The sequence below is a fragment of the Chionomys nivalis genome, chromosome 5 (assembly GCF_950005125.1).
Source record: "Chionomys nivalis chromosome 5, mChiNiv1.1, whole genome shotgun sequence".
In the NCBI taxonomy this organism is placed as follows: domain Eukaryota; kingdom Metazoa; phylum Chordata; class Mammalia; order Rodentia; family Cricetidae; genus Chionomys; species Chionomys nivalis.
In genome coordinates this window covers 70,061,417-70,086,012 of record NC_080090.1, presented here as the reverse complement: position 1 = coordinate 70,086,012, position 24,596 = coordinate 70,061,417, and the positions used below count along the sequence as shown (strand labels likewise).

General features: G+C 39.3%; 1 protein-coding gene across 1 annotated transcript in view; it reads right to left on the bottom strand.

The window, feature by feature from the left end:
• Positions 1 to 24,596, bottom strand: part of Hmcn1 (hemicentin 1) — a 456,088-nt gene that overhangs the window by 256,961 nt on the left and 174,531 nt on the right. The window contains exons 5-10 of the mRNA XM_057769675.1: positions 17,425 to 17,596; positions 14,743 to 14,849; positions 7,836 to 7,956; positions 6,506 to 6,769; positions 4,401 to 4,545; positions 1,404 to 1,525 (exon numbers count right to left, since the gene is read on the bottom strand). Coding sequence (XP_057625658.1) covers positions 1,404 to 1,525; positions 4,401 to 4,545; positions 6,506 to 6,769; positions 7,836 to 7,956; positions 14,743 to 14,849; positions 17,425 to 17,596 — 931 coding nt within the window. The remainder of the gene's footprint in view (positions 1 to 1,403; positions 1,526 to 4,400; positions 4,546 to 6,505; positions 6,770 to 7,835; positions 7,957 to 14,742; positions 14,850 to 17,424; positions 17,597 to 24,596) is intronic.

The following is a 24,596-nucleotide window of genomic DNA, read 5'->3' as shown; positions in this document are numbered from 1 at the left end:
CAGACTAGGATACTATTAAGTGCAGAGCAATGCAAGACAGTTAAAATTAAATTTCTGAGCTCTGGATTTAGCTCACGGGCAGAGTGATTGCTTAGTGCTTGCCTATGTGAGACCTTGGTTCCAATCACAAATATATATATATATATATATATATATATATATATAATAAAGTTATAACTGATGTGATCCTGATCATTGATTATATATCACAGTTTTCTCCTCCTAATTATTCTGGAAAAATTAAAAGGCAATGTTTTTACAAACAGATTTTACCCTATAAAATATTACATATTGTGCCTCCCATCTATTCACAGGAATTGGCTATCTGAATGTAGAATCACAGGTATCACATTTGTCCTTCTTTACCCTATATTGTGTCCAATAAAGCTCTGTGTTCCCAGACAATTTGCAGTTTCATCATGGCAATTTGGAAGTCAGAATCTATCGACAAAAACACTGCTTACATGTGCACACATGAGAGAAAGAAAACGCTTATTCCTCTTGTTACCCTCAGAATCGATCAATTCTCCAAACAACATTTTTCCTAAGGGTAATGCCATGTGGCTACTGAAGTGATTTGAATGAGAATGTCCTCCACAGGCTCACATATCAGAAGCCTTGGCACCCACTTGGGGACCCTGTTTTAGGAGACTTCAAAGTCTGGGCTTGTTATACGCAGTGTGTCATTGGGAGTGGGCTTTGAGAGCTACAGGACTCTTGTCATTTCAGGTTTGCCATCTGCTGTGTGCTTACAAGTTCAGTGAGCTTTCACCTGCCCTGCCACCACACATGCTTCCCCACCAGAAGTCTCTGGAACCATGAACCCAAATAAACTATGGTGTTAGCAACAGCAACAGCAATAACATCAGTAAGCCTGGAAAGGTGGTTAAGTTGTTAAGAGCATGCACTGTGTTTAAGAAGACCAGAATTAGGTTGTCAGAACCTAGATCAGGGGGCTCACAACTGCATGTTACTCCATACACACACACACACACACACACACACACATACACACCCATCTTCCCCCCCCCCACATATAATGAAAATATAAAAATAAAATTTTAAATGATAAAAATGATAACTATCTATCTATTAAGGGCTTCTACATCCCAGGCTACCTTCTAAGCTCCCTGAATGCACCACAAACATTGATCAGTCTTCCATAGGATAGACATTCCTCTACTATTATCCTTTTAGTGTTAGGGAACTAAGGTATCAATCAAGTCCGTAAAGAGTGGTACAGGAAAAGATACAGAGGCAGAATGGTGGGAAGTCAACACCTGAGTTCACAATGTGGTAAAGTAAATATATAATCACAAATAATCATGAAGAGAAATGGATAAACTTAGGAGTCCATCAGCATCTCATTTCCATAGGGACACTCTTAGACAGGGGACAGTTACCTGAAACATCAAAAAATGTCTGTGCCCGTCCAGTCCCCGCACTGCTCACAGCAATACACTCATAGAAGCCTTCATCAGACAACGTGACCTTTCGGAAATCCCAGTTCACATTAGCAGATTCTCTGGGGACAGGAAAAGAGAAAGCTTTTAATATCTGTCAAAGAAGAGAAAGCTGAAAGCAGTGATCAATGATCTGCTTTTGAATAACTTTTTCCAGTGAATGATGTAAACAAAATCTGTTGTGAAAACCACAGATTAAATTTGAACTTAAAATTTCACACCTTTTATATTTTAAACATAATTAGGCTTCTCTATTCTGAGCAAAAATATACGAGAGACAATAACTGGTAGCAATGGGAATTCATCTTTAGTATATTTTTTCTGGCTATAGAGACATACTTGAGTTGACAAACACTGACGAAATTTCTCCCGTTCCCTGTACCTTTCAGTTTGGAGTTGAGAATCCTGTTCAAAACTATGGCACAAGGTAATTTACAAATGTGAGGATACCTACACAGCCACTGTTCTATGCACTATCGTAACTTAGGATACTTGAGCTAATGTTTCCTGTCCACTCTGTGCGAACTGTGTACCAATGGTCCTTTTTTCTAGTTTTAGAGGGGGAAAAAGAGTCTCACTTAACTGTGCACTGCCCTGGACACTCAAACTGGGTCTCAAACACTTTACAGCAAGGTACCAAGTGCAGATTTACAGATGCCCTTCTCTAGGAGATCTACTCGTAGGAAGGTAATAGTTTGGAATGTTCACATCTTAGGTACTCTGTGCAATGCCTAGTTCAGAGCTGAACATATATTAGGATTCATCAAACCTTGGATTTATGGAAATTTTGAAACAGAAGATGAAAATTCATCTAGCCCCAAGTCCTTCATTTTAAAAGAAAAGTTGAATGACAATCATTCTGTCTAAGGGTACATAGCCAGTTTACTAATTAAGAATATTCTTCATAGCAATACTTGACTCACAGTCCTCTTATTTAGGAACCTGCTACAAGAAGGCAAAGCAACAGTTTTGAGACATAGTCTTTCTATGTAGCCCAAGCCAGACTCAAACACGCAGTCCTCCTGCCTCGGCCTCTCAAGTGCTGGGATTAAAGGCACGTGCCAATGTGTTTAACTCAGTAATTCTTTTCAATGTAGCCTTCTTGGTTGACATACACATTCTAAACAACAAAATAAAGAAAAGGGTCTCTAGACACAGACTTTAGAACAGGGCAAAGAGCCTGTCCAGAAGATATGTACACTGTAAATGCAAGCTGACTTTTCTCTGACATTCTCCGACGGCCAAAGTGGCTGACACAAAAGAAGATTAAGTCCCATAATTTATATTACTGGGAATCTATGGCAAAGGCGTGCAAGTGAAGTGGGATTAGAATATCAGTCTATCATCACTCACGGTTTAATACATGTCAGCAAGGCCTACCCCATCTCAGGGCCACAGCACTGGAAACACGAGAAAATGAATTTTTGTGGCTTACCTCCCAGGACTTGTGTGGAATCAATGAGTTAATGTTTATAAAGAATCTCAAGTGTCTTTGAAAACTGTCACTATTTAAACAGGAAGCAGAGTTATTTTATTTCATCGGCTAGTTATGTGGCCCCATCATCTGCTATCCTGCTCTGTTATGTGGCTGGTTATAAAACAGGCAACTTAGTAAATCATCAGGAGGTGCTGTATGGAGCAGACAGCTGGTAGGAGTGGGAAACTTTTCAGCCACAGGCATTGCTTAAAATGAGGTTATATAAATGAAGACTGTCAAATAGTTAACATCTTATAGAGCTATGTTAATATTGCATCAACAGTGTAAAAGATGGCTGAAGTTTTCACTCCCACATCGAGTCAGGCTTTGTAGTAACTCAAAGGCAATATATTTTCCAGCAATAACTTTTCTAACATTTTTCCAAGATGTATGTAACATTTTCAATAAGATTATTTATATTTATTATGTAAAAAGGTCATGCAGCTTCAGAAGGCAGAGTTGGTACCTTCTAGCCAACTCCTGTGCCTGCTCCTGGCGAGCCTTGCCAGTCTACTCTCAGCACGCAGTGGACTCACTCCCAGTCCTTGTCTTCCACCCTTCTCTTCTTAGCTGGCTGGGATCCATACGCAATGGTCCCGTTTCTGCCTTCCCTTTTTGGCCCAGTCTACTTGGCCTCAGTGCATTTTCATTTGCTAATGTGTGAAATTTCCCCAGGATATGTGATCTCTCTCCCAGGATCTGACCTCTCTCACCATTCTTAGAGGCTCAAATGCCTCTCACCCTGTGTTATTCTTGTTGTTTATTTGGTTGGTTGGTTGGTTGGTTGGCTTTTCCAGACAGAGATTTTCTGTGTAGCCCTGGATCACTTGGAACTCACTCTGTAGACCAGTCTGGCCCCAAACTCAAGAGATCTACCTGCCTCTGCCTCCCAAGGACTGGGATTAAAGATGTGCTCTGACACTCCTAGCTGCTCATCCAGTTTTGAATTTGCTACTTGAAATTAAAAACCTACATGTTAATAACCTACCAAGTGTTACTATTTCTAATTTATTAATTTGTGTTTTGTCATAACACCCATCAGGTTCACTTATTACATCATACTTTAAATAAAAGCCATAGACATTTTTAGCCCAAATTCAATGAAGCTAAAGTTTTCAGAGCTCTCCTTTGCAAAGTGTCCTCTGATGTCAGCTACCTAACGTTGAGTTCATAATTCCATATTTTTTGGCTTAACTTGGGACCTTCAAATTATATAAAAACCAGACCCTATAAAACCTGAGTTATATGGAATGTATTCTAGAATTTATTATATCATTATAGTATATTTATTATCTGTTTCCTGTCTTCTTCCACCACAACATGAGATCCATCAAGGGCCCAGGCTTCTGTTCATCCTGTTCAGTGCTGTATCCCAAGTTGGCACAGGAAAGAAGAGATTTGTCAGGGAAAGAGGACAGAATCACATTTCCACACTTTTACCGAAAGGAATATTCACACACTTTAGATACTGGTCCACTCCCAGTGCAATTCCATTTCTCACGAAGCTCAAAGTAAAGGGCAGAAGACTCTCAACCGAACAGAGGATCTGGCCTGGCTGCAGGTAGTATCCTGGGGTTCTCGTGGGCATTGTGACTTTGGGAGCATCTAGGAAGAAAGAACACAGGTAAGATAGTCACAGCGATAGTGCATATTGTCTGTGACTCCACCCATGAGTGTTACACGTGAGTGATTCTGATAAATCGTCAGAATTACAATGAATCTGAATGGCTAAATTTAGTTTAACTATCTTTATGCAAAGCAGATTCATTTCTGAATATCACCTTAGGTCCTCACTATGATACTCATCCCATTAAAGACTCCATTGATTTTAAAATATACAGTTATCTCCACTACCAAGCTAGAAGAAAATATCGAATGAGCTACATTATATCATTAACTGTAGAAGAAATTCTTTTTCCAAATATGTAGAAATACTAGAAGAATCCACATATCTTAGAACATTTTTTTCCTAAAGAGGATAATGAGAAGTGTTTTTTAAAGAATCCAACAAATTTCATGCGTTCAGTACAGGGATGAAGTCAACTCATTTGAATGCTAACATGAAGAAATCTTAAGGTTGGTTCTGTGCTCACAATTGTACAGTCATTAAACAATAGCTCTTGGATTTCCAAATCTCAGCCTCATACATAAAAGATAAGTTGCTGGCTCCTGCCCAGCTTTGTAAACAATCTCTCTGTACTTTTGTGGGGCAGGATTGAAGCTACATGTCTAAAGTTTTAGAATGGAACAATTTAAAGTCTCTCACGAAGAGATAAACAGAAACCTGATGCTTCCAAGTCATTATTACCATGGCCTAGTAACCATATCTTTAGGTAATGGGAGATACATCAGGAACTAGTTTAGTAATTAACCAACCAACTAACCTAATGTAGAGTCCTCACCATTTGTCCATAGTCCACTATGCATGGGATAAATGGAGCTTGATCATTGCATGTAAGTGTTTAGCCAGTTTAGATAACAGAGGATAGAAAGGGTACTACAATTCCCCATTAATTAAAGTTACCAAATTCTGGAATCTATAATCAGTAAGACTTAACACAGAACTCTGAAAGTATTACTTAAAAGTTAAATATGCATGAAATCACAAATAGTGAAAAAAAGAAGCCATGAATATGAAGGAGAGAAAGAGGGCCACAGGAGAGGACCTGGAGGGAGAACAGGGAAGGGAGAAATCCTATAATTGAATTATTATCTCAAAAATAAAAGAAAAGTGTTTACATAAAACAAAAACAAAGCTTCTTTCAGAGCAAACTTAAACCATTACAGAAAGTCGCAGCTGGATGTAAAGTAAAGATGAATGGAGGGTGAGAGCCCCAAAGAATACATCGGAAGCACACAGTGCCTGCAACCCAGGCTCACGTGACACCATGAAGGAGTGGGTAGGAAGACTGTAAGACTCAGAGCACCAAAGAGTCTGCTGTAAGACTGTATCTCCTAGAAATGACAGAAAAGCTACGTCCATGATACTGTAACAGTATGGCTGCCTACAAAACCTGAATAAGACAATACCCATAGACATGCTAATGCAGAAGGGGAAGTCTCACTAGATCTCATCCCAAGACAAAAACTAAAGTCAGCTAATGACTTCTGAGAGAAGGAGAATCAGTCTTTCCCAGGGACAACCCTCCAGACAATACAAAGGGGTCAGCTCTGAAACCATATACACAAATCAAAGGCACAATAAATGGATTCAGAGGTGGTATTTATATATTTATTATTTCTGTGTGTACCAATAATAATCAAAGAAAAAGAAGCCATCTATTTAAGAAAAAGTAAAGCCAAACATGGGAAGGATTGGAAGAAATAAAAGGAAGGGGCAGTGATATATTTATATATTTTTTTAATTTTCATAAATACTAACATATATATAATATGCCAGACTAAAAAAATCAAAGTAAAGAAAATCCAAGATATCTGCATGTAATGCTCACCAACCTTGCTACTGCATGAGTATATTAACATTTATTTTATAGTTCATTTTTTCCTTATGGCATAGCCTTCCTAAGCTATCGACATTCCAGTGTTGAGTGAAACATTGTCTTACCTGGGACAATGCTGGAAAAGGAAACACTCGACACTCTCTGGAAGAGATAGCCATCTTTGTCATAGCCCGTCACTTTGAGAAAGAACGCTTCATCTGGTGGGATGAAGTCAGAAATATTCCAGATGCCGTAAGGTTTTCGATCTGGGTAATGTTTAACAGGAATAGTCTTAAGAGACCCCCCTGAGATACTCAGAAGTTCGAGGCGATCTACTCTAGCTGGACTGGAGATTCCAGTAGTGTTCAGTAGCACATAGGTGGGGACCCCTGAAAGAGAAATGCATTGTCATTTACAAACGTGTGCAATTGGGGGGGGGTACCTGAGAAAAAAGTGCCAGCGCTCCTCCAGCATCATATACCCACTGTAGGCATGAGCACTGCACGCTGCCCCGAAACTGAGGGTCCAGCTGCAGAACTTTCCCGCATCAAGACAGATGCTTGGGTCATTCTAGGCAATAACCTCACAGTATTTTCACTGTTCTTGTACGACTCATAACTATGAATATTATGTGATAGTTGATTATGTGGCTTCTTTTAAAGAATTCACTTTTTTAATCATTACTAAAACTGGAGCAATAAAGACAAGTTAACAACCATCCGAACAAAATTCTGAAGGTCACAATAGGCCTGAGCTTTGCCCATAATGGGTGAATAAAGTAGGTATAAGAACAAGGTTTAAAAATCACTAAGAGTCATCTTTGACAATAAAATAATACATAGAGGCCGGGCAGTGGTGGTTCATGCCTTTAATTCCAGCATTTGGGAGGCAGAGACTGGAGGACCTCAGTGAGTTCGAGGCCAGGCTGGTCTGCAAAGTGAGTTCCAGGATAGCCAGGACTGTTACACAAAGAAGCCCTGTCTCGAAAAAACAAAAACAAAAATAAACAAAAAAATCATAGTACCTTTAATTTTTAGCAATATATGCACTTCATCTTGACCAAGCAGTTTATAAATTATTAATATTAAAAATTCGCTAACTGCTTTTCTAAATGTAATTAAGTCTTAGAGGCAACTGGAGGGCTCACCTAAAAGTCATGTTCCTAGGCCCCCACTTCTGCAGTTTTGACTGAGAAGATTATAGCAGGGACAGGGAGTCTTCATTTTTACAAAAAAACAAACAAACAAACAAACAAAAAAAACCCTTTGAGCTCATTCACTGGTCTTAGATTGTACTTTGCAAAATATGAAGTGGACCAAAGAAATAACCACAGTCATGTTAAAGAAAGATGCTGCCCTTGTCAACAGGATTGAATACTACAGACCTACACAGTCACCCCTCCAGCTGAGGCACAGCTCTTCCTTACACCGATTTAAGAGCCACGTACATACTAACCTTGCACGGGTCTGCTGATTGTTTTTTTGAAGTCCAGCGTGGGCTTTCGGGAAAAGCCAGCTCGGAAATCAATGGTGCTGAGACCAGTGATGCGAACAGAGTGTCTTCCACTGCTGGAGGTCTAAAACGTATAAGGACAAGCCTAGTCAACAGCTGGTAACAGCCAACGCCATTGGTGTGGCAAACCACAGAGTGTTTACCACTGACGTGCCCAAGTCACGGCTCTGACTGAGGCACTCTGTCTCAACCTAGTTGTGATTCTCCATTCAGAAATGCATAGCTTACAATTCACGTCTCATGTAGACTGCTCTAAAGTATAACTCAGGAAGTACGGTAATTTTCAGTTGCTAGTAAGTGAAGCTTAGAGTAAATCTAAACGCTCCACGAATTTCTGGACTTCCTTGTTCTCTATTTTCAATTAGTAGATGTTCAACAGACACCAATGAAATAAGAAACTAAAATTTCCCCAACAAAACACACTCAAGTTCAATTCTAGAAGATGTTTCCTTTTCCTTTTTTATTAATTTTAAATTAAAATATAATTACATAAAATTTTTCCCCTTTCCTTCCCTCCCTCCAGCCTCTCCCATGTATCCTCTCCCTGCTCTCTCTCAAATTTGTGGCCTCCTTTTTCTCAATCATATATATAATAATAATATTATATAAATTGAGCAGAATGCATTTATATATTTAGAATATATATACTCTCCCATTTCTTTGCCTCTGTGACATCACTGCCAGACTAAGCACAAGAGCTGACAATTTCCCAGATATTAATCGTCCGGCACCCTCAGCTCGCAGCGTTCTAGCAATGGTCCCTGGGGCTGAAATATAAATGTGAGAAAAGCATAGAGCTCACACACTGGCTACTGGGGGAGAGAGATGGAGAAGTGGGAATGCTTAATTTAATGCAATAAACACGGTGATGGAAATAAACAAAGGAAAGATGAGTTAGCCTGCTCAGCTAAAGGGATGCTGCTGTTAAATACTGGATAAAATAAAGCACTAAAGTGATGAGCATGTGCATAAATAATAAATAATTTGGACTTAGTTCCCAGGGTGAGATACTAATACTGCTTCAGAGGATCTTTCCTGTGGTCTCGGTATATCCAATTTCAATGGTTTATTTAATTTTATTGTGACCTTCTAAAGAAAGCATAGCCATCCGCAGGATAAAGATGACAACTTTGTGGCGCGAAGTTGGTAAAGAATTTTCCCAAATGTACAAGGTTTGCTAACTGCAGAGACAGAACTCTAATTCAGTGGCCAAATCTTGGCTTCTCACCACAGCGTGACACTGTCTTAAGATTTAATATTTGCTTCCTGCTGAGTTTCTCTTAAAGGAGCCTCACGGATCTCTTATACCAGCATCCAGGACAGGTGAAGCAAGGTCTGTGTTTGGTAAAGATGGCTTGATGCAAAAAAAAAAAAAAAAACAGAAACAAAAAAAAAAAAAAAACACAGACCAGGGTTCTGCAAATTGTGAATACGTAACCTTTCCTTTAAAAGATAATATGGCAAAATGAAGGAACGGGTGGACCGGAGAATTCAAGGGAGATTACTAGGAATGAAGGAAGACCCTGAAGGGCACTAGAGCAAGGACCACAAAGAGTTTCCCGAATGGTGGGGAGTTTCTCCTAGGACTGAAACTCAGATCTTCCTAGCCACTCAGAGTAGATTGCAGGTGAATCTACCTGGTTTAAGGGTGATGGTTTGCTAAATACCTGCCTACCTTTAAGGCCCATCCAGGATGCTAACATAGCACATCCATTACAGACAGAACATTACTCAGTAGACACAAGTGTCATTTATTCCAAGTTCACTGCTCCTTCGAAAGTATCAAAGATCACAGCTAGGAGTTTAGGAAAAAAATTTCTAGGTAGTCTTGGGCTGTAGCTTTTATAGGTTGCTAATGATCCTTTCTGCTAAAAGAGTTGGGGAGTGTTATTAAGCCGTTTCGTGAAAACAAAAAGGAAACTCTACAATTTTGGATTTTCAAAAACATAAATGTGTGTAGATATCAATACAGTCTCTTGAGTTCCTTTGTAACTGTGTTTATAGCTGTCCGCCCTGTTAGGGAACTGATCCCTAGAGAAGACTGAGTCCCCTCTTTCAACAGACATTATTGCCTCTAGCTCTTCATCTAGGGGTAGGGCCTTGTGAACTGGTGTTGTTATTGTACGTGTCTTATTTAGGCAACCATATTATCCTGTAGAAAATGCATTAGTGTGCACTGAAAAATAATATAACTATCTAAACCAAAATATTTCTTCCAGTCCTAGAATCTCAATATAGCCATGTGATATGGAATATTCTCTTCTGTATTTAGGGGATTATCTAGGGACAGCTTATCCAAATTTTCTTAATGAAAACATACCCCAGGGGATGTGTTAAATTACAAATGATTACACTGATAATCCTAGGCTAATAGAAACATTTTTGATCTAAATCTATTATTTAATATCGTCATAGGGAGTTTCCCTTAAGTAGAAGGAAACAAAACTTGGCCTGGGGAATTTCAGTGGTAATAGACTTATATTCTATGTAGCTATATATTAGCTACAGCTGTCTGAATGGAAAATTCATATTGCTTTTCAGAAATAAGATACAGGACTTGTAGTTTCCATATAAATGGAAACTTGGGGACATAAAACAGCTTTCTCTCCTGTTTTTAATAAAATGTTGTGTTCTTTTCAGTTACTTCTGTTCAGAATGTTTTACCTACATCAGAGGCAAGTTAAAACATTTGCATCATTCATATGATTAGACAAATAAATTGACTCATTGTCTGTGAAAAAAAAAGTGCCCCAAATTGGATGGGTTGAGTTGGGGATGGGATGGACGAGGAGAGTAATGAGATATCTTGATAGAGAGGGCCATTTTGGGGTTAGGGAGAAACCTGGGGCCAGGGAAACTCCCAGGAACCCACAAGGATGACCCCAGCTAAGACTTCTAGCAATAGTGGAGAGGGCATCTGAACTGGCCTTCTCCTGTAATTGGATTGATGACTACCCTAATTGTCATCATAGAACATTCATCCAGTAACTGACAGAAGCAGACACAGAGATCCACAGCCAAGCACTGGGCTGAGCTCTGGCAGTCCAGTTGAAGAGAGGGAGGAAGGATTGTATGAGCAAAGCAGGGGTCAAGATCATGACTGGGAAACCCACAGCAACAGCCAACCCAAATTTGCAGGGGCTCACAGATTCTGGACCAACAGCTTGAGAGTCTGCGTGGCACTGGCTTAGGCCCTCTGCTTGAGGATGTTAGTTGTGTATCTTGATCTGTTTGTGGGGCCCCTAGCAGTGAGATCAGGACGTGGCCATGGTGCACGAGCTGACTTTTTGGAACCTATTCCGTATGCTGGGATTCCTCTCTCAGTATTGCTGCAGGGGGAGGAGCTTGGTACCTCCTTAACTTGATATGCCATAATTTTTTTCTGTAATAACCCAATGAGGATCTTATTATTCCAGAGTCAATGTGGATATGCCATGTTTTGTTGACTCCCATGGGAGGCCTGCCCCTTTCTGAATGGAGGAGGAGTGGTTGGAGGGAGGGGTAGATGGAAGGTGGGGGAGGGGACAGGAAGAGAAGAGGGAGGGAGCATTGTGGTTGATAGGTAAAATAAATGAAAAAATTTAATAAGAAAAAATGTGCCCCAAAACTTCACAGTAGAGTTTGCATGATAAAGAACAAAAGAAATGAAAAGGCCACTCCAGTAGCATTTAAAGAATGGGTACATTAAAGTCCTCCATCCCAATTCATGAGTTGTAGACTGACTAAACTGCCACTTTCTTAGATACCATCAGAGTAAATATTAATTTCTATTCATAAATATTTATATAGTTTTTGGGTACTGTGGCTTCTCTGGTGATTATACTCTAATTACAATAACTAGAGAGAAAAAATCTCTACAGAAATAAATATGATATAATAGAAAAATTAATCTAAGAGAAGTATAGACAGCCATAAGTAAAAAGATGGTATTTTAGGGCACATTTGACAAGACTTGATGAAAGTGCTGGCATCTGAGTCAAATCTTGGGGGATAGTTACAAGTCAGAATGAAAGGAACAGCATTCTAGGGAGAAGAAACTGCTAGAAGAAAGAAAAGGAAAGAAAAAAAGCAGGGTGTTGCAGTGACAGAGGATTAAAGAATCCTAACAGGCAGACCTCTATGAGTTCAAGGTCAGCCCAGTCTACATAGTGAGTGCCAGGGTAGCCAGCCCTATGTAGTAAGACCATGTCTTGAAAACAAAACAAAACAAAACAAAAAGCATGAGGCACAGCCAGGTGGGAATAATGGAAGCAGCTTAGAATTAAATAATTAAATTTGACTGGAGGGTCAACGTAAGAGATACAAGATAACCAGAAGAGTGGTCGAGGCCAAACCATAAGGTCTTCCAACATCTTATGGTCATAAAACATACTGTTTTTCATACTTGGACTAACGTGTTATTTGAAACATTTCAAAGTCATTATTAATTTGCCTGACAGAGCAGACATTTTCCAGATAGCATAGTGCGAAGGAGATAGCACGCAGGATACACTATCTAATCTCAGTTCTCCTCTTGAGAAAGCACACATGTAGAACGCTTGTCATTCACCAGCTGTCTAAAAGGGAGACCCAATGTCAGTAGTAATATTTATGTCAGTAGATATAAGTCTATTTTTAATCATGCTGATACATTCTCCTGGCATTTCACATAGGAGAAGAATAATTTTATTGTGTGTAAATTGCACTTCAAGGCTTATGTTTTGCTTAACTGTAAACCAGAAATGGTGTTGAGCAGCAGTGGAGGTTCTTTTGTGAGAATTAGAATAAATTTTGGAAAATGTGATAATAGATAACCGTGCCTTTTTAGCATTCCCTTAATGATAGGAGACTGAGCATAGACACTTGTCTAAACAGAGGCTTCACTGCCTCGTCATCTTCTTCTCCCTCTCCCTGCTTACAGGATAACCCTTAGAACGCCCCCGTTTTAATGATCAATTAAGTGCTCATAAGGCACACTGAGCAGATAGTATGAAATGTGGCCAAAAGCAAACACTAAAAATTGACGACTGAATAAATAGACATGTCAAGCACAAGACTAACTGCAGTCATGTCGGATCATTCCTCTAGGCGAGAGATTTACTAGAGGAAAAACCACTGGTAGCGATCCAAATTGTCTGGAACCAAGTTCAAATGCCCCAGAATAAACTCCTAATAAATTGGTATCACTTGCATATATCTCCCAGTCAACAACGGACAGCTTATTGTTATGATTCAGAAAGTGGCAACAGAATACCTGACTGCCAACTTAGGGCACTGCTAGCTTAGGTCATGCTTAAATTAAAACAATTGAGGGATACAGAGACTAGATAGATTCTCATAGCTCTTCCTACTGTGGAAAGAAAAAAGACTCAACCTGAGTCATGATTTGGGCACATTGATCAAAATAACGCTATGTTTATTCAAAATACCACAGTAGAAAGACACTTCATTGCTGACATCAAGGAATCCAACATATACTGCGTGCCTACTGTGTGCAAGGAACTGAGTAACTAGAACAGGTGTGACCATTTATGACCCATTCATTGATATAGTGCTAGGTTGTATTTACATTGCCTGTGCCTGTGTACTCTCACTCAAGATTGTCTATTCCCCAAATCTGTTCTACCCCTTATGGCATCCCTGCAGGGCATAGTTCTCTGAGAATAAAGAAAAGTCTGGCACTTTAAGAGAGTTACCCTACAAAATGTAATTTCTTACAAGGAGAAAATTAATGTACATATTTTTTGAAAATCAAAAATCTGCCTGGCATGGAAAGTTCTCCTTGAAATCCTGTGCTGCTCCACCCAACATGCTTGTACATTCACAGCACCCTGTAATTTGGGGGTCCCGTGAAGTTCATTTTATTAGCTAGGGAAGTTGAGGTGAAGAAAGAGAAAAACATTGTTGTAGGTAGGCTCACAAGGACTATGGAGGGAAAAGTGTGCAGGAAAACACACCGAGGAGGCGAACTCTGCTAAGCCCTCTCCTGTGGTGAGCGTTTGCAGTGATTTTATGCCTTTCTAGTCCGAAAGCTGTTTCTGAGACGTGTTAACGCCTCAGCAGAACAACCTTTTCCTGTTTTCAGGGAGAGCCTTTCACACATAAAAACACAGACACCTGAGCTAGAAGGAGGCCAGAACATAATGAAAAGTCTGAGAAACACGGGCAATCACTCAGATTGCCCACCACAGTCAGTTACACACATAACCCACAACAAAAACAAATCACATCTCTGATTTATAGTATCCCAAATTTTGGCTGTACGTTACTTTCTTACCTCCACCTTGACTATATATCCCTTCCGATAATTCAAGAAAACAAATGCTTTTTTTTTTTAAAGAAAATAATGACTGTATATCTAATCAACAGTAGCAGCCTTGTAAGAGAAAGTGCACTATTTCTTATATATGAGCCTACTTTCATCTCCGGCCAATCCTGTAGTGTATAGAACTACCACCTTCATGTGAGAGAGGAGGACTGCAAAGAATATCAAAGTTCTGGTTGCTAGCAGTCCAGCCTGTGAATTTTGCTCAATCCCAGGCAATTCCAACCAGAGACCACAGCCCTATTGTTCTCCACTGGCTGTACATCTGCTGATTTTGGAAGCAAGAAATGGATGGTACCATTAGTCCACAGATTTGGTGATAAGAAAACTGCCCAAATACTTTAATTCTTGTTCCAGAACATCATTGATGTTCATAGCCATCAAAACAACACTACCCAGCTCATGTGCTCAAGACCTCCCACACGTGGACTTTCATTAAAAGTGTTCTTCATGATTGCAAGAATATATAAATAAGCTATTTTATATACTTCATAAAGCATGCCAACTTAAAAATAAAATAGCAAACAGACTGGGTAGTAACAGTACCTTCACTGTCCACATTCCAGCTTCTGGCTCTTTGACATTCACTACTTTGGCAGAGTTATGGATATTTAACAGCTCATTCAAGCCAAATCCCTTTTTTATCAGCTTCCCTAAAAGACAAAACCAAGGTAGAAAGTGTAATTTTTCTTCCTGGTAAAGAAATCAGGCAATTTCAAATAAACAAGCTTCAGAGTATAATCAGATTTCAAATAACACAAAGATTTTTTTACTAAATATGTGCATATATTTTTTAACAGATATCTGTGTCCATAGCTCAAAATATTCTTTTATTTGTATCCAAAATATAATTAATTGTAGGCATCTGGACACTGCAACTGAAGTAACATTTGTTATGTGTCTGCTAGTAAAGTGAGAATAGCATTTGATAAACTGTCATCTATTTCTAAAGCCAGCCCAGAGCACAATTGCAATGTTACTAAGACTTTACACGCAGTCACCAGAGACACAGAGATTGCATAGAGGCAGAACACGAACCAGGATACCGGTCTTTCTGGAGGTCAATTACTAATGTGAGCACCCTGAGCGAGTCTCTACACAAAGTGCAAGACCTTAACCAGTTTTCCACTGGTGCAGGGGAAGACTTGTCTTTCGAAGGATAATTGAAGAATAGCATTGTAACAAAATGCATCTTTGTTCTGCCTCAAATTTACTCCCAATAACTACTAGTTGGGATCTAAGAAGGAAAAGAAATAGAATGGAACGGGGCCCAGGTCTTCACCTCTGGCTCCCCAGTGGTCTATTTACTCGGGTATGTATTTTAAATAATCAAACGACTGACTATCGTTGTGAGCCCAGAGGATCTTTAAAGCAGTAGGAACATGACGCAATGCGTGCAGCTTTCTGGGGCAGCATGGGAGCTATTACAGTGGGCGGAATGCGGCTGCGGCAGGCAAACACACCGCTGAGGCCAGCTCTCCACAAGCCTGGAAAAGGAGGTTTTACTTTGTAAATTTCAGTGTTTGTTAGTGTGGGTGAGGGACTCTGGGCAATATTTCATAGGCTTACAGGGATTATTTCACACTCTTAAAAGAATACTTGCTTCTATGGTGCAAATAAAAATACGGTTTCCTCCTTTGCCTTTGTAAATACTCATGAGCAGAGAAAAGACACACACTGGATACCAAAGCTACCATAGAAAGAAAACCATGAGAACCAGCAGGTACGCGTAGTTCAAATGCGAGGGAAGCTGAGCTTCCTTCATTTCCAGGTTTGCTTCCTTAGTGTGAGTCTCACCGTTTTCAACCAGCAGTAGAACCAGGAAAATCTCATCAGAAAGTACAAGTGAGGGAAAAGTAATTTAAAACTTTCATCCGCTTACTAAGAATAGAATTTCTTTTGGCAGCACTGGGGATTAAGGCGAGAATCTTATACGGATTAGACAAGTGCTCCGCCACTGAAATTTAACACTAGCCTAAATTTTTATGAATTTATTTATTTGTGCATGTGTGTGCGATGTATGTATATGTATGTGTGTCGTATTTGTATGCATGTGATAGGTATGTATGTGGGTGTGGATGTATGAGATGTATAGGTGTGTGTGGTGTATGTGAGATGTATGTGGAGGGTGTTTGTGATGTATGTGATGTGTGTGTGTGTGTGCGTGTGATGTATGTGCATGTGTCTGATGTGAACACAGGCACACAAATGGAGTTCGAGGCCACTTCAGGTGTCAGCCCCGGTCTTTCCCCTTGATATTTTGATGCAGGGTCTCTCGTGTTATTTGCCACCGCTGCCCATACCCTTCCCCCTGGTTTTCAGGTGTTCTCCTCTCTGCCTCGCATCCTGCCCTGGGGGTTTTGGGGTTGCAGTCCTGTGCTACCATACTGAGCTCATTATGTAGGATCTAAGTATTCAAACTCAAGCCCTTGTGCTTTTACAGCAAGCACATCATCCACTGAGCCATCTCTCTCGCCATTAAACTTGACTTTCAGGTACCATGTTCTTTAAGATTAAACCTTTCTAGAAAATGACAGTGAAAAGTTATTTTCAGAAATCGGTATTTTAGTGATTCATTAAAAAAATTAACATAGAACGTTAAATTTTACAGAAAATTACTATAAAACATATACAAATTAAAACATTGACCTGAGGACATATTTCAGAGGTAAGGCACTAAAGAAGCATGTATCAGATCCTGGGCTCAACCTCCAGTCCTGAAATAATGATACTTAGTATATTATTATATAAAGTGTTACATAAATCACTATAATACAGTATTTAAATATTTTTTTCATGTGGCTAATTTAGCTACAATAAATTTCAAGACTGTAACTGTTTTAAATATGAGAAATCTTTTTTTTTTTTTTTTTTTTTTTTTGGTTTTTCGAGACAGGGTTTCTCTGTGGCTTTGGAGCCTGTCCTGGAACTAGCTCTGTAGACCAGGCTGGTCTCGAACTCACAGAGATCCGCCTGCCTCTGCCTCCCGAGTGCTGGGATTAAAGGCGTGCGCCACCATCGCCCGGCTTAAATATGAGAAATCTTAACCTGTTAATTCTCATGTTAATTCAGAAACACTCAAGACTAATAACACTGTCTTTTCAGACATCTGCAGTCACTTACAAACGCTTTGAACTTATTTATAAAGCTAGAATTAACTGAAAAAGTGTGCAAAAACCATCCGTCCCCGTTCTTCGTATTCAATACTCAGCGTTTGATTCATCTCACCGAAGGGATTGCGGATTTCAATCACGGGAGAAGGACCACTCAGGGACACGGTAACTTCTTTGAGGCTGGGATCAAAGGGGATTTTCCAAGTATTTACTGCCTGCTGCAAATGATCGGTGGATAAGAGGTGAACCTTGGAGGCCTGCACTGCTTCTTCCACCCACTTCAGCACCTAGGAGAGGAGAAGAAAGGCGTGAATGGCGGCCTGAGACAATTGTAGGTTACCCCAGCTAGGGCTCAGGGAAGCAGGTTCTTCCTGCGCATGCATGAAGCTTAGCTAACTGCTCATCTTAAAAAAATGCTCCTGCCTCTACCTCAATGTGCTGTGCTCCCAAAACAAAACGCTAGTTTAACCTGCATTCCAGTGCCAAGATTTCCATCTTGCATTGGTATTGACAGTTAAACTTCAGGGTTAAACACCATGACGAAGCACCCATAGGGGCGTTAGGAATATTCCTCTGAATGTGAAGAGAAACGAAGATAACCTGTTTTTAAAAAGAACTGATTTGTTCAGGATTTTATTCATGCTAGGCACAGTTTGGAAACTACACCAGTGCAGCAGACTGCCAAACGGAATTTGGGCAGCCTTACCGTTGTAAACAGTATTAAAGTGGCCCCAGTAGGTCCTACTAGTCTAACAACAAGCACAATCCCCCAGTAGACAAATGCTGTGGGCCTAGCTCGGTACTGATTAACCAATCCTAATTCGATCAGTTCTCAGCCACAGTCACGTTTATCTACATCATATCAGTGTCTGACATACCCCTCCATGTCTTAGACCTCCTTGTAATTAGGCACAAGACTGAACAGAACTAACTCCTAAGCAAAGATAAAGCACTGGAAGTTTTTAAAAACATTTCTCATATTTCAGTGCAAGTAGTCGTAAACTAATCAAGCATCGATACTGAACACTTTTTATTTCCTATAACATCCTTTTCATTCTCCTTGTTTTTTCCCCTAAAAAGTATTAAAAAAAAAAAAAGAGAAAGACATATTAGTATAATTAGCAACGTGAGAGTTATGTTCATTCTAAAAAAAATGTATGCTGTCTAAAGTTCTCTCCTGGGTACTTTGTATTGGTGGACTTAATTTTATTCAATATTTATTCTCTGCACTAGTATCTACTGAATTTTTGATTTTATTAAAAATCATTTATTTTTCCCACATACACATGCTACAGCTCCATAATTAAAAATCACAAATATTTTTGTTTGTATCTAAAACTAGGTGGTGTGTGATACAAATATTAAAGGTGGCTTGTGTATTAATGGTAAAGAGATTGGCTATAACCAATATAATGATAAAAATTATGTCTTTTGTTTGTTGAAATAATGTCTCAGGTATCCCGGTCTCAATTGAACTTACTATAGAATTAAGTCTTGCTATACCTCTTGATCATTCCGCTTCCTCTTGCAAAATGATAGGATTATGAACATGCCATTACCACTGCCAGCATGATGCTTTTCTTAAATAAGAGGATGCAGGAGGAGACAAGGTATGCGTGCTGAAATGTGGAAGCACCCGCACACTACTCCGACATAGCTGACACTAAAATATTAGCTTGCTCTTCTCCCAAATAAATATTCTTTCCTTTCTCTGGTTACGATTCAATAAAAATGCCATAGGCAAATAAAACAATCTATGAAAGACATGTGGTTTCAATAAATAAAGAAAAAAGGCAAGTTCATACTAGGTAGCAGGAAGGGTATGAGCAAATGTACAAAAATACTACAGATAGACTAGAACAGGAGTGACTCCATCTAGGGCAATGTTCAAATAAACGATCAGCTGAAGAATCCGAAGCAGCACATACCAGAGATGATGCAGATCTGTGATCATTGCAATACTGTTCACTGTAGCTCAGATGAACAGAAAAAGAAAATGCACTATGCATACCTAATGGAGTTTTACTCAGGAGTAAAACAACTAAAATTATGCTGTTTTCAAGAAAATAGAAGGAACTGGAAGATCATCGTGTAATGTAAATCAGCCAAATTTAAAGACAAATATCACATGCTTACATATGTGCTAGTAATGTATACTGTATACACACACGTGTATGCAAACTCTCTCTCTCTCTCTCACACACACACACACACACACACTGCATGAAAATGGAAGGTCTAAGCAGTTGATGAATAAAAATAGATGGAAATGAGAAGAAAGGATAATGAAGAAAGGAGTGACAAATACTGATTGTTTTTCCATATGTAGACTCTAGTTTTAAATACACACACATTCGTGTGTATATGACAGAAAAGCAGAAAGAAGCCTATAAGGGGCATAAAAAGACAAATAAGAGAGGAAATGGAAAAAATAGGAAGACCATGAGTGAGAATTTGTGAACCAAGTGCAATTATGTATGTGTGTCCATACATATGTGTGTGTGTTTGTATGTATGCATATACACCACTAAAACAGTTCATTTGTTCATTAATAAAAGTGTAAAAGAACTGGAAGATCTGTCCCCATTACCCATCTGGGCAGCATGGGCAGCGGAGAGCCACTCCCATTCATCGACACCTGTGGCAAGTGGGAGAGCATCATCCCTGACCCCCACCAGCTGCAACACTCAGGAGAGCAGGCCCTGCAACCTCACCTGCGCAGCACAATAGAGCCAACCCTGTTAGCACAGGTGTGGGAGAGACAGCCCTGAAGTTGTGACCATGAAAGAGCCGTCACCATTTCCCATGTGGTAGACCAACCCTACAGCTGCCAAGACCCAGACCCAGAGCTATGATGTTGGATTGTCAACATCAACTCCATCTATGATCTGCTGGAACACGTGAAGGAACCTGACCCACAGACCCAATGCTGCAGAATCTCCACAACATAGGGTGGCAGTGGGATGTCCAGGAAGAGTTCTAGTGGGTGCCTGACATCTTCCTGTAGTGGAGACCAGAGGCCTTCAACCAGACTAATGACTCTTTGCAATAAACACTTGCAAGTAGAGATGCATGAACAAGGGGATATGCAACGTGACTTGTTGGGTTGCACTGCAGCTTCCAATATGAGATTTTAAAATTCTTCTCTATTTTTATTTTTTCCATTTTATTTTCCTCCTTTTTTTCTCTTGAATTTTGTTTTGTTTGGGGCTGGGTTTCAGCGGCAGAGGGGAGATTAGAGGAAGAGTGAATGAATGGGATCAAGATCCATGATGTAAAAGTCACATAGAAGAAACAAATAAATAAAAAGGATGGACAAAAAATGTAAAAGAACAGTGACATTGGAAGCCCCTCATAAATATGTGTTCATAAGTTAAGCTAAGACCTTTGGATTTCTTCACAAAGCTCCTCTTGAGGAGTGAAAGTGGCATATTTCAGAGAAAACTTTGTCATGCTATCATAAATGAATTCAAAAGAACATGTGTTCCATAAATCAAATAATATATTTCCTTCATGTTTAACCTCATAAAGCACCTGTATTTTTATATGAAATTATAAATATAACAACACAAGTTTTCAAAGAAGCAAATACTGCTATATTAAGAGTCTTTAGCAATCTTTCATAAATGAAGATGAAGGTAGAACTGGGTCTGTTCATCAAACTCCCCACATGACCACAGAAACCAGGCCAATTATAACTAATATTTGACATCTCTAAAACAGATGAGGTAATAATCAGTGTTGACACTTTTATGAAAAGGGCCATAAAGATTTGCTTTGCTCCAGCAAACACAAAGGACTGATTTAGTGTCTTGGAAAGCAATCAATAAATTTAAGCAATAATAAAAACCTATCTACAGTCTAACAAGGGGAAAAGATGGGCAAACCATCAGAACATCTATGCTACAGGAAAGACCAGCATGATCATGCCTGGTTCTCAACTGAAAAGTGGAAAAGGCTTAGGAAGCAAGTACCACTAAAATTCTCTCACATCTGTCAAGGAGGCAGGAAAAGGAGTGCTGGGGAGATTGTAAGTCAGTTAGGCTCTATAAATATCTTTTAAATATATAACATGAATAGATATAATATATATAATATGCATAGCAATTCTTTTTTAAAAATCCTAAAACATAGAACCACCATATGATCTAATGACCATATGGCCTACTCCTAAGTATATAGCTGAAGTAAATCTAAATAAGCATATCTCAGTGATTCCTGGACATCTATACTCATTGTAGCGCTGGTCACCATCACCATGCTCTATAACAAGCCTATATACCATTTAGAAAATGGATAGATAAAGACAATGTGGTACTTATGCACACTGGAATCTTCTTCAGGTGAAAAAAGTTATTGACAAGGAAATGTTTATAACTTGAGATCATTATACCAAGTGAAATCATACCAAGTGAAATCATAAATACATATAATCTAGATTTTAAAAGAAAAAGCCTGTAAGACATGGAAGTAAAAAGGGGACTATTTGGACGGAAGGAAGGACCTAATGGGAGAGTGAAATGAGAGAGGAAACGGGAAATGACAGATAAGTGGCATGCATTAATTCTCATATGAAAAATCAGAGTTAAGGTATATTCACATAAGACATTCTATCAGAATCAGTATCATTGAGAAAGGGATATCAGTGGGAGGAGAGTAGGGACAAGAGATGGTGTTAGCATGGTGAATGAGACAGTGTCAGAATGAAACCCTTTTCTTACACGCTAAGTTTAAGAAATATTTTTAGCGAAGTACAAAACAAAACCAAAACATTTCACTGCACCTCAAGATTAATGAAGAAGTAATTCCATTAAGTAGAAACAGAAGTAAAATCATTTTTATGCATATCCCCCAGTAGGTTAACAGTTTATCTCCGTATGCTTCCACAAATATATCTATCTTTGGAATACAATGTAGTGAGATTATACATTACTGGAGACATATCAGAGTCCTAAGCATTCTTTGGAAAATGGCGGCCTTTCTAAAGCAGAAGCATTTTCCTAGGGAAAATATGCTCAGATGCTGTAGAACATAATCGGATATCAGACACATTTAATATCACTTCCAATTCATCAACGAAACATTTATGGGATTTTCACAAAGACATTATCCTGTATCATATCAATATTTGTTGAGAAAGACATATTGCAGACTCTATCAGGAGCCTCAAATCACTCCATTATCCGCCCCTAAGAAAAACCTAATTGAGAACAGATGTGACTCCTTTTATGAGCAACTACAGATACTATCAACATGTGAACAAAAATACATCAATGCGAGCTTCAGAATGCGCCCTGGCGTTTCTGGCTTCTCAGGTTGCCAGATATAAGGGGGAGAACCTCACTAATTGTCTGACAATGGGTAACATTCTCATGAGATTGAGAATGATCTACTGTAATGACAAAAGAGATAAAACTAGAATAAAGTGATAGTGCATTGCTATCAACACAATGCTTTCTCAAGCCACTAGGGAACCACTGAGAGCACTTGAAAGGTTTTAATGCAAAAAAAGAAATAGCTAAAAAGTTAGGGTTAGCTATTTCTAATAATTTATATGTACAAAGGATGTTGGAGATGAACCAATGAATCCAGCGCCTTAATTTAATAGATGAGAAAAAAAATCATATCTAAAGTATGTTCTTGTATTGTTTTCAGCTACTCAAACTCATTCTGGCTCAACAGCTACATTGTTATTCAAATTCCTTGTGTTCATGAAGATGCTTTTGCATTTCAGAGAGTTTTACAGCTTAGACAAAGATCACTACTTCTGCCCAAGTTCACACATTTGTTTAACTCTGGAACAAGGCCCTGCTGCTTGAAAGTGACTTGTGTTGCTATGTGTGATGAAATATAAAGCAGGAACTAAAGTGAATTTTTTTTTTTTGAGACAGGGTTTCTCTGTGGTTTTGGAGCCTGTCCTGGAACTAGCTCTTGTAGACCATGGGCTCACAGAGATCTGCCTGCCTCTGCCTCCCAAGTGCTGGGATTAAAGGCGTGCGCCACCACCGCCCGGCGACGAAAGTGAATTTTTGAGAACATGTTGGTGAGCAGAACTTGAATAGCTTTTCGAAATGTGTCCTGGTTTGATGATTGATACTGTGATAGAACAATGACAAGAGGCAGCATATTGGAGGAAAGGATTTATTAGGCTCTACTAGGTCTCAGCTCATCGTGGACATGAAGTCAGAATAGGAACTCAAAGGCAGAAACCTAGAGGCATGCTGTTTTCTGGCCAACTCACTTCAGTCTCATGCTTAGCTTGCTTTCTTATCCAGCCCAGGATCACTTGCCTAGGGCTGGTGCTGCCCACAGTGGGCTGAGCCCTCCTGTATCAGTTAATAATCAGCACACTCCCCAAGAGACGTGTTCACAGGTCAGTCTGATCTAGGAAATTTTTGAGAGACACTTGGTGAAATACCACTAGTTAGCACCAAGTATATCTGCAGTTATTACATGCAGATACCCCAAAAGGCCATGGGCATAAATTCCACGCACAATTATCTCTATTTTACAGATGAATAAGAGTAAGTTACCCATGTCAAAGTTTGTAAGTCACATAATTAGAAACAAAGTAACACATGCTGTTTGGCCCCAGTGTTCTTACCTTCCCTATTCTGTTTTTAAAACAGCAGTTCTCAAGAGAGAATCAGAAAGAAGGAAGGGGAGGAGTAGGAAAACAGCTAGTGAAAACGAAAAATTAGCGCAAATGTTTTGAAACAAACGGCACACAGAATATAATGACTTAATTGGTGTATATTTTGATCACATTTTAACAGTAAACAGGCAAGACTTGAACAACTTAAAAATATTAAAGCCTTCATATCAATATTGTGCTTAGTGTAAGAAAGACTTCTTATAGTCTAAGAGTATTATTTTCTTGATATTCTATACTGCAGTGTTGGTGGGCTTCACTGGTCCACCTCTGATCTACCTAAGAAAGATATGCTTTTCTGGGTAACCAAGAGATTCCTTTGATCTGGGTTCAGGTTAATTATGGTCTCTAGTATACCATGGAGTACATGATCAAAATTTTCTTAGAAGCCACTAAAGAGCTAATCAAAATTCATGTGAAAACTCAATGTGTGGAGGCAGCAATCACAAAGAGGGACCCGAGTGCGGCTAGAGGGACCGAGTTCATATCCTAAAATCTAAGACCATCATGTTCTGCTTGCATTCCACTCCACCAGGAACTTGGGGTAGGGGAGGAGGTGTATGTCATCCTCTGAACACACCTTTCAGAGATTGCTGCATAATGGCTCAGAGCTGAACTTTGGAGTAGTCCTTTTG